The sequence below is a fragment of the Tamandua tetradactyla genome, chromosome 1 (assembly GCF_023851605.1).
Source record: "Tamandua tetradactyla isolate mTamTet1 chromosome 1, mTamTet1.pri, whole genome shotgun sequence".
Lineage (NCBI taxonomy): Eukaryota > Metazoa > Chordata > Mammalia > Pilosa > Myrmecophagidae > Tamandua > Tamandua tetradactyla.
In genome coordinates this window covers 229,846,194-229,860,985 of record NC_135327.1, presented here as the reverse complement: position 1 = coordinate 229,860,985, position 14,792 = coordinate 229,846,194, and the positions used below count along the sequence as shown (strand labels likewise).

General features: G+C 46.5%; 1 protein-coding gene across 5 annotated transcripts in view; it reads right to left on the bottom strand.

Moving 5' to 3' along the window:
* Window positions 1-1,987: 1,987 nt before the first annotated feature.
* The window catches only part of NEBL (nebulette), a 331,368-nt gene continuing 318,563 nt past the window's right edge, over window positions 1,988-14,792 (bottom strand). For all 5 annotated transcript variants that reach the window (XM_077154361.1, XM_077154367.1, XM_077154329.1 and 2 more), the window contains 2 exons: window positions 9,845-9,951; window positions 1,988-7,590 (listed from right to left, as the gene is read on the bottom strand). In XM_077154361.1, the coding sequence (XP_077010476.1) occupies window positions 7,414-7,590; window positions 9,845-9,951 (284 nt within the window). In that variant the 3' untranslated portion in view covers window positions 1,988-7,413. The remainder of the gene's footprint in view (window positions 7,591-9,844; window positions 9,952-14,792) is intronic.

The window sequence follows — 14,792 nt, the reverse complement described above, 5'->3', positions numbered from 1 at the left end:
AAGTGCTGGAGGGAAGTTCCATTCCATGCCTTGAAATGAATCAGTGTTGAATAAGCGAGTCACTTCTCCATCCACCTCGATCAAGAGCTATCCCGAGTAAGCCTGACAGTGACCCCCATGACAGCAGCTTGGGGCAGCCCACCTTTCCCCGTTCTTGGCCAAAACTTGGAAGCCAGTGAGGGCGTCCCTGAAGCCCGGACCCCTCCCTCGCACAGGCTTTCTGCTTGAAGACGCATCCATTTGCCAGAAGCTACTGACACCTTTACAGAGCCCTGGCTCCTGACTACAATGATTCTCAATACGGCATAGAAAATATAACTAAATACTACAAGTCATAGTATATGTGGGATACACCACATTACAGAACGGAGTAAATAAACAGCATCCCGAGGAAGGGTAAGGCAGCCGTGGTGTCTGACCCGAGCGCTGCCCGCCCATCTCAGTGGTGCCTGCCCTTGTGTGCCTGGCGTGGGCCCTGTGCCGTCCTCCCCTCAGCCGCGGCCACTGGCCCTGCCAGGGTCCATCAGAGGATAGCAGGAAGCCTGTCCTCACGTTAGGGGCGGTATTGGGGCCTGTGTCAGCTGGTGCCCCTAAGGCACTCGAGGGCAGGGTGATGCGCGAACGTGGCCAGGAGGGTGGGACGTCCCCTTCCGGGACAGTGGTGGGCGGCCTCACAGACGGGGCAGTGGGGGCAGCAGATCAGAGCCTGGCCTCTGCCCCTGGCCTGGTGGACGGTGGGTGGCCCTGCCTGTGGCCGGAGGGGGTGCCGCCATGTGGCCCACCCTCCTGCACTTTGATGGGCTCCTTCCTTCCGTCCGCGGCTCCAGCCACCCACAGCCAGGCCCTTGGCCGCTCATCCACATGCTCTGAGCATCTCTCCCCATCTCATGGCCTCTTCTCGCTCAGCCTTCCTGCTGCCCACCCTCAGCCCACTCCTGACTTCTCCCTTCCTTCCCTGTCCATGTTTGTATTTAACAGACCACCTGGTTGACCAGCCTGTGCTCAGGAAGCAACAGGCTCGGTGGGCCTCCATCAGGCCTGCTGGTCTCCCAGCCTGTGAGCTGGGACCAGGATGGGGTCAGGACAGGGATATCCGTGTACGAAAAAATCAGGCAGGGCCACAGTAGGGACCCTCTGGGAAAAAGCTCTTTAACCAGTTCATTTAAAAGCAACCTCAGAACCGAGTACGGAAGGCGCAAAAGTTCCCTGTTTTCTCCTGTGGAATAATAGGAGCTTAGATTTTGTTCATTTCTCTATTTCAATGAACTTTTCTAAGTTTGCAACTCAAAAAAAGAAAAAAAAAGTCAAAGGTGGCAAAGATCAAAATGCCAAGTTATAAATACAAAGTCAGCAACGAGACCTTTGTTCCAATCTTGACTTTTCACTCTGCAAAGCCATTTTCCCATTCTATTTTTTATCAGAACTCCGCTTGCTCCCAAGTACAAATATAATAGACAAAGGCCTGAGAATTTTTCCTAGAACTACAGAAGGCAGCTGAAGTTCACTCTTGGGCCATTTCCACTTTGCTACTAGCACAAAACTCTTTTTCAGACCCTCTGGGTAGAAGGGGCTTGCATAAGGAAAGGAACAAAACTTACCCTTTGTCTATGTTGTAATTCATTATTGTTCGAGAATTTTTGTAGAAAGGCATCTTGGTGGTCATGTGACTTCAGTTACTATACAACTAAATTCATAAGCCTTTTAAGTTAGGATGGTTAAAATCATAAACATATTGTATCCTATACCTAAATTATATTAGTTTAGTGAAAAAATTTTGCAAACCTGTTGATTTTCCATGTTGCCTAGACTCCAGATAATACATTTATAATCATGGAGGGAGGAATAATAAATATTTTGGAAGGAAAAGAAGAGAGTAAATTCTTCTAAATAAATGTTCTGTTTTGTAATTGGAAATATCATCAGAACGCTTATTATTAAGACCAATAAAATATTCATTTCATGTTTGGGGAGCATAAAAACCAGAAAGTTCAAGATTTGGAAGAATTTATTCTGTGTGCAAGTGTACTAAAATGTGTCATCCAGGAAGTTTATCAGTTTACAATTAGGAAGGATTATGTACCATCAAAGAGGAACCTTTACAAAATAATACAATAAGGCTAAGACCTGAGTCTCAATTTATAAGAGGGCAAAACTAGGGGCTAACTCACTTTTTCCATTGCAAGAAGATTCAGGGAAAAGGACACTATGTTCTAAGACAAACCAAGCATTCTTGGCTGGGAAATGAGGTCATATGCCTACTTTGTGTACTCAATTTGTGCGTTTTCTCTCCTTTGAGCTGATTCTTTCATCTTACAAATAGTAGAAAATTAAAATTGTACTATTGAAGACACAAGAGGATTTAATCTCAAAAGACATGAACTACGACGTATTATTGCAACACTTTGATATTAAGAGTAAATGGGCCCCGGGCTCGTAACAGCATAATGTTGTTATTGCTTAACGCTAAGTGTTTTGGGGGGAGGAGGACACATTTTGGCTGCACGCCCAACGTGAACACACGGACGCCAGCTCACACCTCCGCCCACTCGCTCCGAGCTGCTGCCAGGGCTTCATTGGGGTACAAAGCTGGGGTGAACGACCCATACTCCGGGAAAGTGAGGGCCAGCCAAGACGGAGAACCGCTTTGTTACATCCTGCATTTATTGAAGCAAACCAAACGTGTAGAGATAGGAAACGGAGGCGTTCATAGTGTTTTACAAATACAGAAAGAAGACAGACTATTATTACACCTGCAGGGGTGCCTCTGAGAACACAGCCCCCCGCGCCCCCAGGAGAGCGGGTGCCGGGCCCTGGCAGGCACACCCACCTGCCATCTTTTTTCTGACGTCTTCAAGTGGTTTTAATAGATAAACCAGCAACTGGCTTTTACCCCAGAACTTGTGCCATGGGTGCCGGCGGCCTGGCAGGTGCGTGGGCTCCTCCGATGCGCCCGTCTCCTGCATGGAGCCCTGCCCCTGTGCACACCACGCCAGCAGCTGGGAACCTGGACCCGTTCGCATAGTTAGTCCTTTGGGCATCTCGACGTCGCTCCCTCTGCCAAGGCTTAAAGATTCACAGTGTAGAGGAAGCAAACATGAAGTAAAGCATTTCTACTAAAATATATTTTAATAGCTGGTGTTAAGTCACACAACAAAAGCCAAAGTATGTTGATAAGGTTATATCATTCTGTGAGCCCCTTCATTTGAAAAGAACACTTTCCTTCAAAACTGAAGACTCCCAAAGTTAGTAAGTCTTGCCAAATAACCATCAACCATGATTCTACCTATTTTGAAGAAAATAGAAGCCAAACTGCACAATGATACATTTTTTGCATTTTTATCACAGGTCAGAGACCACGTATCGGGCCCATCACCAACTCGTTTCTAAACATTTAGTCGTTATATGGACACCAAGGGAAACCAATCTTGACAGCAAGTGGATCACAAAGAAATTCACACAGTGCAATCAGATACCATACAGCAAACACAAAAAGCATCTGAAAGTCCCACGGATATACTGAAGTAATGTGGACAACTCGGGAGGAAATTTGCCCCGGGACCTCTTGCAGGCTTGCGGGTCCCAGAGCCCAAGCATCATGGAGTAGCTTGAGGTCCTTAGACCACCAATGCTTGACCAAGTTGCCTGGAGAGTGTCCTCCACGGCATAGAACCTTCAAAGGGAGACTGTCATTTCAGCATCCTTAACTCAGTTTACATAGCTTCGTACCCAACTAACCTCCACATCTTTACCCAAAAGAACCACAATCCAGCCACTTTCAGATTGTCAGAAGCAAACAGCTAAGGTACAGGGAGTTCAAAAAGTGAACTTCAGCTTGTGTAGTGAATTCAGCCTCATAACATAATTCTTCTACCTTATAAGAGGTGTTTTAAATCCCAAACCTAAAGTTAATGTTTCTATTATCTCAACTCTACATAAATCCACAAAAACATTTTTAGAAAACGATGGCAGCAATCAGCTTTTTCTAAGGTTCTGGACCTTTAAAGGTAAATTACAATCAGCCACCACCTTTAATAAGTCAGGAGCACCCCACTTCCCTAACTCCAAAATATCAATAATGTATAACAAAATATCACTATAGAATAGGCAGAAGCTTGCTTGCTTGGTTTACTTTCCAAGGCCATAATGGATAAACAAGAGTAATCAAAAAGGCACCTATTTCTGTATTCATCTACGTTATAGTTTTGGTATAAACTATATCTGCTTTATAGAGGGGTGTGCTATTAAAGAATCACACACATTCCCTTTTATCTTTTCATTAAAAATATTTCCAGCAGAGACGGATGAGCCCGAAAATGAGGCGTGGCCTTGGATTTCCAGTATCTTTTAGAAAAGTCTTCTTCCCAACCCCCAGGGTGCCACAAAGCTCAACGAGGAGAGAATAAAGGGAAACAGATCCACAAAACTGGAAAACCGCGCCTTCATCCTGTTCTAGCAGGTCTTTCAGTGCAACCAGTGGCAGGAGAGGGGCCGGGCTGGCCTCACCCCCATTCCTGAGGGGGCTTGTGGAAACTGTGCTTGCAAATGTCTGCGTGGCCCATGCGGGATGGCACAGCTCTGACAACCAGATTTCAAACTGGGCTGTGCAGCTCTATGCAACCGAGACCAGGAGGGCAGGAAAAATTCATTTTGCCACAGGTTAGAAATAGAAAACTTTCCTAAAGAACTAGAGTTAGTAAGAACTTTGACTACAAAAACTTCCAGCACAAGCAATGTTCTGTGACGATCTGCGGTTTTGTTTTTTTGCCATCTACTACTGGCAGGGCATCAGCCTGCTCCCTGCACTGCAGCGGCCTCGAGAAGTCCTGCACGGGGGGACGCGGGCACCGGCTCTGTGCTGGGCCCTGCCACCTGCGTCCCCACCTGCATTTTTTTGAAGATTTAGTGTTATACTCTTCTTCAGCCGTCAGGATCTCGTGTGCCCAAGGGGCATGTGCAAAGTGGAAAGGATGAGTGCGAGTGCCGATTTTAAACAAGACACTGTGAAAATAGCACTTTTGGTGTTTCACGTACGCCTCCAATATTTCTGCTGTGAGGCCTGAATTTTAGTAACCACATGGATGCTCTGTTGAATTACAACCGCTAGAGCATGTGGCGGCTTCTCCATCTCAGCCCACTCTGCAGGTTCTGGTCAGCTCTTCATTCCTAACAGGCTGGCAGCAGAAACACCCTGCTATGCACACACTATGTGCAGCTTAAAATATTAGAAGTATCCACACATATGTATTGACTGCTACATTCAATGAATGTGATTTTGGAATCAGAGGATGATAAAAAATATGAAACATCACACTGCAACTTCAGGGTCATTTTCCTGATTATTATCATCATTTCAAGTTGGTCTCCTTTGAGCTTTCTGTAAGTGTGCTATTTATCAATATCAAAAATTGTACCTGGCCTTATGTTTTGTCTAAAAATTTAATCAACTCCTCTTCTTTATAATCACAAAAAATGTTCAGTCTGGGTGAAACTGAAATATTTACTTAATCACATAATAAAAATTGAACAGGATTATTGTCCTGTTTCAGTGCACAAACGTAGTGCACAGGCTTTTTTTTTTTAAAGAATACTGCAAGCTCAGTTTGTTTTATAGGTTTGTGAACAAGACATCAAAATCGACAGGGGTTTTGATCCATTTAATCATGAAAGTCAGTGAAGCTGGTCATCTGATAATCTGTAAAGCCCCCTTGAAAAAAAAAATCTCCAATTATTTGACTGAATCATTCTCTTTTTGATTTGTATGCCAGTGTCGGACACAAAGTAAAGTTTCCTTGCCCTTTTAGGCTAATAAAAAGAAACTACAGATTTTCAAAAGTAAATGGTAACTTTTCAAAGGCGTCACTAAATCAGTGAACTTTTGCCTTTGGCCTAATAAACGTTTCAATGAGAGATAACATGCAGGATGTTTGTAAGTTTCCCTGAATATGTCACATAGGCAGCTGTCCCCGGGACCCATGTGTCTCATCGCAGCTTCGTAACTTGCTTTTCCAGCTGCACAACAACCAGAGTCAGGTCATATGTAAGTGCTGACCTGTGGCCGGGCCGAGTAAATGGCACAATCAGAAGCATGCACAGGGACCACGCCACTGGGGCCAAGAAGCCTGCGAGGCCACGCCTCGGAAAATCAAAACGTGACAACAGCTTCCTTCCTCCTGGGCCTGCGCTGGAAATTTCTGATGGTGCTCCGGCCCCACTCCCTGAATCTGATTTAGAAAATAAAACCCAGAAAGCAGAAAGGAAGTCTTCTGATTAACCGGTTTCAGTAGATTTCCCTTTCAAAATCTAAATGCCATTTTCCAAGATCAGAAACCAGGCCATCTGTCTCTGTGCAGAGTTTGTATCTTTCTGTTTGTTCTTTTCCAGCATGCTTCCTATTCCGTTTTCACTGGCTCCTGCTAAGTTTTCTTTACTTTTTAATCAACAGCAGAATTAATTTAATGAAAGCTGTTTTGATAAATACCTAAATCACTTACGTGAATATATATCTATATTCTAAGGTGTAAATCCTTCAAGAGTAGAGTACGTTGCAGCAGGAGAATCTCAAGCAACGTTTCGAAATAGGTTTTTCTGATGAGCAGGCACCTAGAGGAAAGGGTTTGTAGGTATCGGCTACACTTTTTGCTTTAATTGCAGGGAAGGGCTGTGCAGCGACTTATGTTACAGCAGCAGGACCTACGCGACATGCACCAGGTTAAGGTGTTTAGGGAAAGAAAGAGATGATGTTGGTATCTGCCCTTCGCAGGGCAGCTGTGAAGTTATCTGACCTGGCATTCTGCGGAACCGAGCATACACTGAGGTGCATGTGAACGGACAGTGGGGCCTGCCTCGGTACAAGTAAGGGACAGGTTGACCCAAGTGATCCTGGGGACCAAGGATTTTTCTTTGTTGAGAAGTTTTTTGGTCTCTAAGGCCTCCAGTCCATACAGCAGTTTCACGGGACTCACTCTGCCACTGCTTCCCTGTGTTACTCTGGCAATTTTCCCTTGGATTGGAAATTGCCTAATGCCTCTAAAGCAAAACTGCTGTTTAATTATTGGCTGTGTTACTGAATTAAAGGAATTGGCTTCCGGTGACTCCAAAGTGACAGCTAAGAAGTTTCATTTACTTTAAGGAACAACCAACAACTCTATCAAAGTCTACAGAACTGCGTCTCCCAGGGGGGCTCAGCGGCCGGTCAGGGGAAGCCGCGCACACAGCACACAGCACCCGGGGCGCTGATGCAATTCTTCTGGGGGTGGGAACCACTGAGCCCCCCTCCTTCCTGGCACCCGCGCACCTAATCGCCAAAGCAAGCAGAGGTGGCCGTGAAGAAGTGACCGCCACGCGGTCCTCGGGGCACCCGCCCCCCCGGGGGAGGTCGGGGCGGCGCGCAGGGCCGCGGGCGCGGGCGGCGGCCTAGTTCACGGCCTCGATGTAGTTGGCGGGCAGCATGCCCGACTTCCCGGTCCTCTGGACCGTGCCGTACATCCAGCCGGCGTCGATGGGCTGCACGTTTACGATGTAGTCGCCGTCGCGGAAGGAGACCTCGTCCTCGTCCTGGGCGCTGTAATCGTACATGGCGCGGTACGTCCGCTGCGGGAGGGGAGGGGGCACCGTGAGACCGAGACGGCGGGTGGACGCCCCATCACCGGGACCCCCCCATGAGCCCGGGCCTCGACCTCAAGTCTGCTCCCTGCCTTGGCGTATGCCGTGTCCCCCAGGAAGGTCAGTCGAGGTCCCGACCCCAGGACCTGGGGATGTGGCCTTGCTGGACACAGGGTCTCTGCGGGTGGACGCAGCTCAGGCTGTGCCCTTACCAGGAGGGGAGAGACAGCGGACTCGGGAGGGAAGGCGGCCGGTGGCCCAGAGGCAGCAGCCAGGCAGCCAGCAGGCACCGGGCTGAGAAAGGCGGCCCCCCACCCCCGTGGGCGTCAGCGGGCGCCCAGACCTCAGCACTGGACTTCCAGCCTCCTTCCAAAACCTGAGAGAGTACGTCTCCAAGTGCGGGAACGTGTTTGGCAGCTGTGGGAGGCAAACGCGCTGGTTCAGCAAAGTGCGGCCTCTGAGGCCAGAACAGCTGCTCAAAAGAGCTCGCTGCCAAAAGCTGAGCTTTGAGACCGGGAAGTCAGCGCCCCTGGCTGCAGATGCCCCCCAAAACCTTCAACCCTGTGGTTCTGGCCCATCCCACATCCCTCTCTACCCTCTGTGCTGGTCTGGATGGACACAATGCAGTTCTTTCCAAAAAGCAATACAAAATTATTGATTGCCTCATAGAAACAGGTAAAGCAAATAAAAGAAAAAATCCATATTTTCATTTTATAGGTTTTTGTAAGACAATGGTAGGAACTTGGCATATAAGTATTCTGGGTATTAAGGTACAGATCACAAAATTCCTGTTATAATGAGGAAGTTTTAGATCAAGTCTGGCTGCGTTGCTTGAGTTTAAGGCCAAGAGTGAGCTCTTATGAATGTCAGGTGATGTCAAAGTCATGTGCGCTTCTCAATGGAGGAAACTGGCTGGGACCCAACACCCGAGAACAATGAGAGCTCCCAGCATCGGACGGCATGTCCAGGCAGAGGCCACGACCCGGTCCACAGCTCAGAGAAGCAACGTCAGTGTGAGACGCCAACTGTGCCCAGAGGACCTCAAACGCCACCTCCAACTTCATATCGCAGGCCTGTGCCCTTAGGCCTCTGTGAATTGCTAAATTCACAATTTTGCTAAATTTGTGAATTGCTAAATTTGCTAAAATTGCTAAATTTGTGAATTCCTAAATTTGCTAAAATTGCTAAATTTGTGAACTGCTAAAGCTAATCGAGAAATAATCATCGGATATCCACAGTGGTGGAGTCTCCACAGCTTTCTACTGTCTTATATTTCCACATAATGGTTATCGATCCCTTTGGGATGGCTTGAAGCCATGACCCCCAGAAAATCATGTTCTTAAACATAACCCGTTCCTGAGAATATGAACCCTTGTGAACAGGGCCTTTTGACAGGGCTACTTCAGCTAAGGCGTGGCCCAACCCAATCAGGACAGTCCTGTGTTCCTAACACTGGAGTCCTTTGTAAGTAGAAAAAAATTCAGAGCAAAGAAAGGCATGGGAAGCAAGAGGCTGAACATCAGTGGAACCCAGGGTAGAAGAGAGGCCAGGAGCGGCCGCCATATGCATTGCCATGGGACAAGCTAGGGACCAGCGATGGCTGGCAGCGGAACCCAGGGTAAAAGAGAGGCCGCCATATGCATCACCATGGGACAAGCTAGGGACCAGCAATGGCTGGCAGTAGAACCCAGGGTAGAAGAGAGGCTGCCATATGCATTGCCATGGGACAAGCTAGGGACCAGCAATGGCTGGCAGTGGAACCCAGGGTAGAAGAGAGGCCGCCATATGCATTGCCATGGGACAAGCTAGGGACCAGCAATGGCTGGCAGTAGAACCCAGGGTAGAAGAGAGACTGCCATATGCATTGCCATGGGACAAGCTAGGGACCAACAATGGCTGGCAGCCAGCCCCCCGAACATGACAACCTTTGGGAAGAAGCCTTGCCTTGAGGATGCCTTGATTTGGACATTTTCCCAACCTCAACATCATAAGCCATTAAATTTCCATTGTTCAAGCTAACCTGGTACATGGCACTTGCTGGAGCAGCCAAGGAAATTAAAACAGCCTTCCTTGATCAACGGTTTGCCTTGATGGATTTCCTGTTTCCTTCCGAAGGATCATACAGATGGCAACACATTGCCATTTATCCATATGAAAATGTATGCTATCCAATCTGAGTGCATTTATGTTTTTGGGATAAAGTGGGAAGACCAGGTAGGAAGCATTTCAAATAGATGCTTACCAGGTTTGGGGAGTGCTGCGTCGGCCTCATGGACGCCATGCTGGTTGGGTGCATGTACCCGTAGCCCGGAGAATGGCTCTGCTGGTAGGCTCCCGGAAGGACAGGGGCTGCATGGGGGACAGACACACACACAGGCTCCTTAACTCCACCTCAAAACACCCATCCCCATCTTCACGGGATGCCAACACTCTACTGGATGCTTCAGAAACAAAATGACACCTTTGGGGTCGCGTGCGATTTGGGTAGTGGTGTTATAAGTGGCCTCTGGGTTAGTTACACATTTCAGTCATTAAGAACATTACCCAGGGAATCAGTTTAACATGCAATAAAAAATACTTTAAATATTTTCATTACTCTATTGCTGATGCTACATTAAAACAACATAAATTCAAAATAAAAATTGCCCATACTCCCTTAATGAAATCATGTTTCACTTGATTGTGGATTCCTTCTAGATGTTTCCCAAAACAAAAATAAGAATTTTAAAGGAATTTAATTGGAATGCCAAACCAACAGCAGAGTCTGAAGAGTTTTACAGCTTACTTCTCATGTAACAGGACACTCATGATATTTCAAGACAGACATTCACCTTTATAAAGGTAAATGAAGATGGTGAACTGGTAAAGGTAAGTTTCAGCTTACCTTTATAAAGATGGTGAACATAATTTATTTACTGGTGATATGTCTGTTTAGTGGTTACTAAAAAGCCGGTACCCTTAAAAGGGACCATTATCTATACCAGACAAATTCTCCACTTGATTTTTACTACAAGTCAAGTGTGAATAAGCCAGCTAACTATGTTACAAAAGCCTGAGAAACCAAACCACTTAGAGAATTTCATGAACATTACCCTTCTACAACAGAGTGCTCACACGGCGTGTGCTGGTCCTGCTACTAATTATTACATTCAAAAGACATAGTGCCTGTTTTGAAGAACACTGGATTCCAGGGAAACCAATAAAGAACCTGAAAAAACCCCACAAAGACAGGGGAGCATGTGCAGGTTGTGTTTGTCTCTGCAGGTGTGTGAATGTGTCTGCAGCCAGTGTCGAGAGTTAGCCCTGAAAGCATGCTGGTTGTGTTGTGTGATGCATTAGTACAACTTGCACGGTTATGTGTGCTATGAACATCCGTCATGGGCTACTGTTTTGGTTCAGTCATGCCGAGTATATAAAGTTATTATAATGGGTTGATTTATATGGGACAACTTTTATAAGAAAAGAAATAAGCAGAAGTAATTCTTGGATGTAATGAATAATTAATATTTTTAAACATCATGATATATGAGAACATCACTTTTAAGACGTTTAATCATCAGAAAATTGCAAGTCATCAATGTGCTCTCCAGATGAGAAGGACGTTAGGCTGGATGGGGCTGGGGTTTCTGTAGGTCTTGAGTTCATTTATATTACAGTGTTGTCACTAACTGGTTTTATTCAAAGTCCAGATGTGGCAGCAAAGGGAAACTGGCAGGATCTTCACTTGGGTTGTAGCATATTACAGACACCAAATACTTTTGGCATTATCAATTCAATTTAAATATTTTATGTGAAGAGATGTCAAGAGCACTGTTGAAATTCACTAGTGAAGGAAAAATGAAATTCCTATAAGTCACAAAACTTCACCTCATACCTGGTGCATTAAGATAACTTTTCGTATGCTCTTATTGGGGGTACAAAAAGCATTAAGTCCAGAGGAATCACATGTCATGAAAACAAAGACCAGTTTAAAAAGAGGCACCAACACAGCATTTCGGTTGGTTTGTTACAGGAATGCTTTGACAGGGTGAAACAAGCAAAAGGAAATTTAAGGCAATAGCTTTGGATATTTGACTTACTAAGAATTTGGGTGAAACATAGAGGTTCCATGTGAGCACGAAGTTTTTCCCTGAAAATACAGAATTTTTGGTATCTTACAGAAGCAAAATGTCCAATGCATTTTAACACTGAAAAGGACCTTTCATGGAAGGGAAAAGCACCCAGTGCTCACTCTGCCAAACGAGGGGCAACCCTGGGAAAACAGATGACAATAAAGGGCCATGTCTTAGCACAGAGTCTTTAGTTTGAGGGGTTTCGATTTTAAGAGCAGAAAACCAACAAAACAATAGCTTTCATCGGCCTAGGGCAGCCACGAATGCCAGATGTGGCTTCACTTCCACCTGTCTTCCCCGAGCAGGAGGCTGGCGCCCCACGGGGTCAGGCCCTGGAGGAGTGCACCCCGACATTTACAAAACCAAGACGTCCCTTCCTCTGCACAGTGAGGTTCTCCCTCAAACAGACCCCCCCCCCAGCAGCTCCTACTTAAGGTGACTCTCAGAGACCAGAAGGAGAGAAAGTCAAGGCTCCGAAGTAGATATGAGGGTCATGGAACTTGAAAAGGAGAACGAGAAACTGTAGGCGGCCTAACCACCCCGCAAGTGGGAGAAACGAGGCAACATGGACACATAAAGGGTAAGGTCTGGACCCAAAAGAGACGTGACCCACACAAAGGGAGAAAATGCCCCAAACGGAGGCCAGCCCTGGGGACGCACTGGAGAGGGCAGAGGCAAGAGCCAGTGGGCGCGCAGAGACGCTGTTCCCGGGTCCCGAGGTACCCCTCCCTTCTACACTGGGAACAGACCCTGCTACAAGAGAAAGGGAGAGGGATGCCTGGCAAGGCACAGGGACCGATGGGTCACTCAAGCAGGCCGGACGCTCCAAAAGCACCACATGGTCACCCAGGGAAAAGGGTGAGGAATTTATACATGTGGCAGGAACAGAAAAAAATATCTTCGAGTTTTTGTCACAGGCCTCTTTTTAAAACTCCAGAATAAGAAGACAGCTGTCCTTCAGAGATCCCTCAACTAGAAGCAGGAAGGATCACGCTTCCCTAACACTTGACTGCAGCGTTGAATTGGTTCACGCGTTTCAGAGAACTTCATGAATTCTGTCTTTGCTTTAAAGAAAAAGACTCTCTAAGCAATCAGTGGAATTGCTACAACTAAATGAAGAGATTAATGTAAAAGAAAGTGTGACAATACGGCTGGTTTCAAATGCTAAAGGAGCAGGAGGTGAGCGAGTGGTCACCACACTGGCCCCATGGGGCGTCTCCTCCGAAGGTGTCCACCCACGCTGTCCAGGCTCCTGGCACAGCCCAGGCCCCCTGCACCCCCCGCCCCCCGCCAGGGGTACCAGGTTCACAGTGTCCCACTGCGTCCTGCAGAAAGACACGAGGCTCAGATCTGAGAGCTCCAAGGGCTACGGAAGAGTCTTTCCTTCCCTGCAGAAAAGAGAAACAAGCCGCTTGCCTCTGTCTGTCTCTGTTTAATTACAAGCTGCACACAGGCACGTGCCAAGAATCAGGCAGGGAGCATCATAAACTGTGAATCTGAGAGCCTGAGAACAGACTTTAATGCAAAAACAAAATTACCTACCCTGCAAAGATAAAACAACCATTTTTCAAAGGCAAGTATACCCACCATCGCTGTCATACTAAACAACTGCCAGACTTCAAAAATGAGACATAAAAATGAAAGCAATTGTTACTTTCCCACATGTTCTGTTTTCAGCTGCAACGGGGGCAATAAAATGTGAGGGGAAGGGCAGGTCACGATGGGGCTGCAGGACTCGGCCAGTGGGGCTCAGATCATTCCCCTGGGGGCCACCCCAGACCAGTTAAATCGGAGTCGCAGGCAGCTACATGGTGGCAGGTTGATCATACTGAACTACTCCCTTCATGGAAGGCGCACTAATTTGTTCTAACTGGAATAGACTCATACTCTGGATATGGGTTTGCTTTCCCTACATGCAATGCTTCTGCCAAAACTACCATCCGTGGGCTTACAGAATGCCTTATCCATTGTCATGGTATTCCGCATAGCATTGCTTCTGATCAAGGAACATATTTCACAGCAATTGAAGTGCAGGAATGGGCACATGCTCATGGAATTCTTTGGTCTTACCATGTTCCCCATCATCCAGAAGCAGCTGGACTGATAGAACAGTGGAATGGCCTTTTGAAAACTCAATCACGGTGCCAACTAGGTGGCAATACCTTGAAAGGCTGGGGTAATGTTCTTGAGAAAGCTGTATATACTCTGAATCAGTAGCCGCTGTATGGTGTTTCTCCTATAGCCAGGATCCATGGGTCCAGGAACCAAGGGGTGGAAATGGGAGTAGCACCACTCACTATTATCCCTAGCGATTGGCTAGGAAAATTTTTGCTCCCTGTCCCTGCAATCCTGAGCTCTGCTGGTCTACTTGGTTTTAGTTCCAAAAGGGGGTGTGCTTCCTCCAGGAAAAACAACAATGATTCCATTGAACTGGAATCTAAGACTGCCACCTGGTCACTTTGGGCTACTCATGCCCCTGGATCAACAAGCCAAGAAGGGGATTACATTATTGGCTGAGGTGATTGACCCTTACTATCAGGGGGAAATAAGACTGCAACTACATAATGGAGGTAAAGAAGAATTTTCTTGGAATACAGGAGATCCCCTAGGGCGTCTTTTCAGTACTATCATGTCCTGTGATTAAAATCAATGGAAAACTGCAATAACCCAATCCGGGTAGGCTCTGAAATTTCAGGAATAAAGGTTTGGGTCACCCCACCAGGCAAAGAACCACAGCCAGCTGAAGTGCTTGCTGAGGGCAAAGGGAACATGGCATGGGTAGTGGAAGAAGGTAGTGATAAATATGAACTTCTACCACATGATCAGTTACAGAAATGAGGACTGTAATGCTGTTTTGTTCATGTTATACTATTTAAGTTGTAAGATATCAAGTTTAAGAATGAATATTACCCAAGGACTTACACCCTATTCTGGAGAGATAAAATGTGTTTCCAGTTCTATGCAGGATAGTTGAGTATTGTCAGGTGAAAGAAAAAAATGTGTTTTATTGTTTTTTATTTAGAAATTAGGTATGGTTTAAGGTGGTATGTATAGCTGCCAAGTTGACAAGGGGTGGAC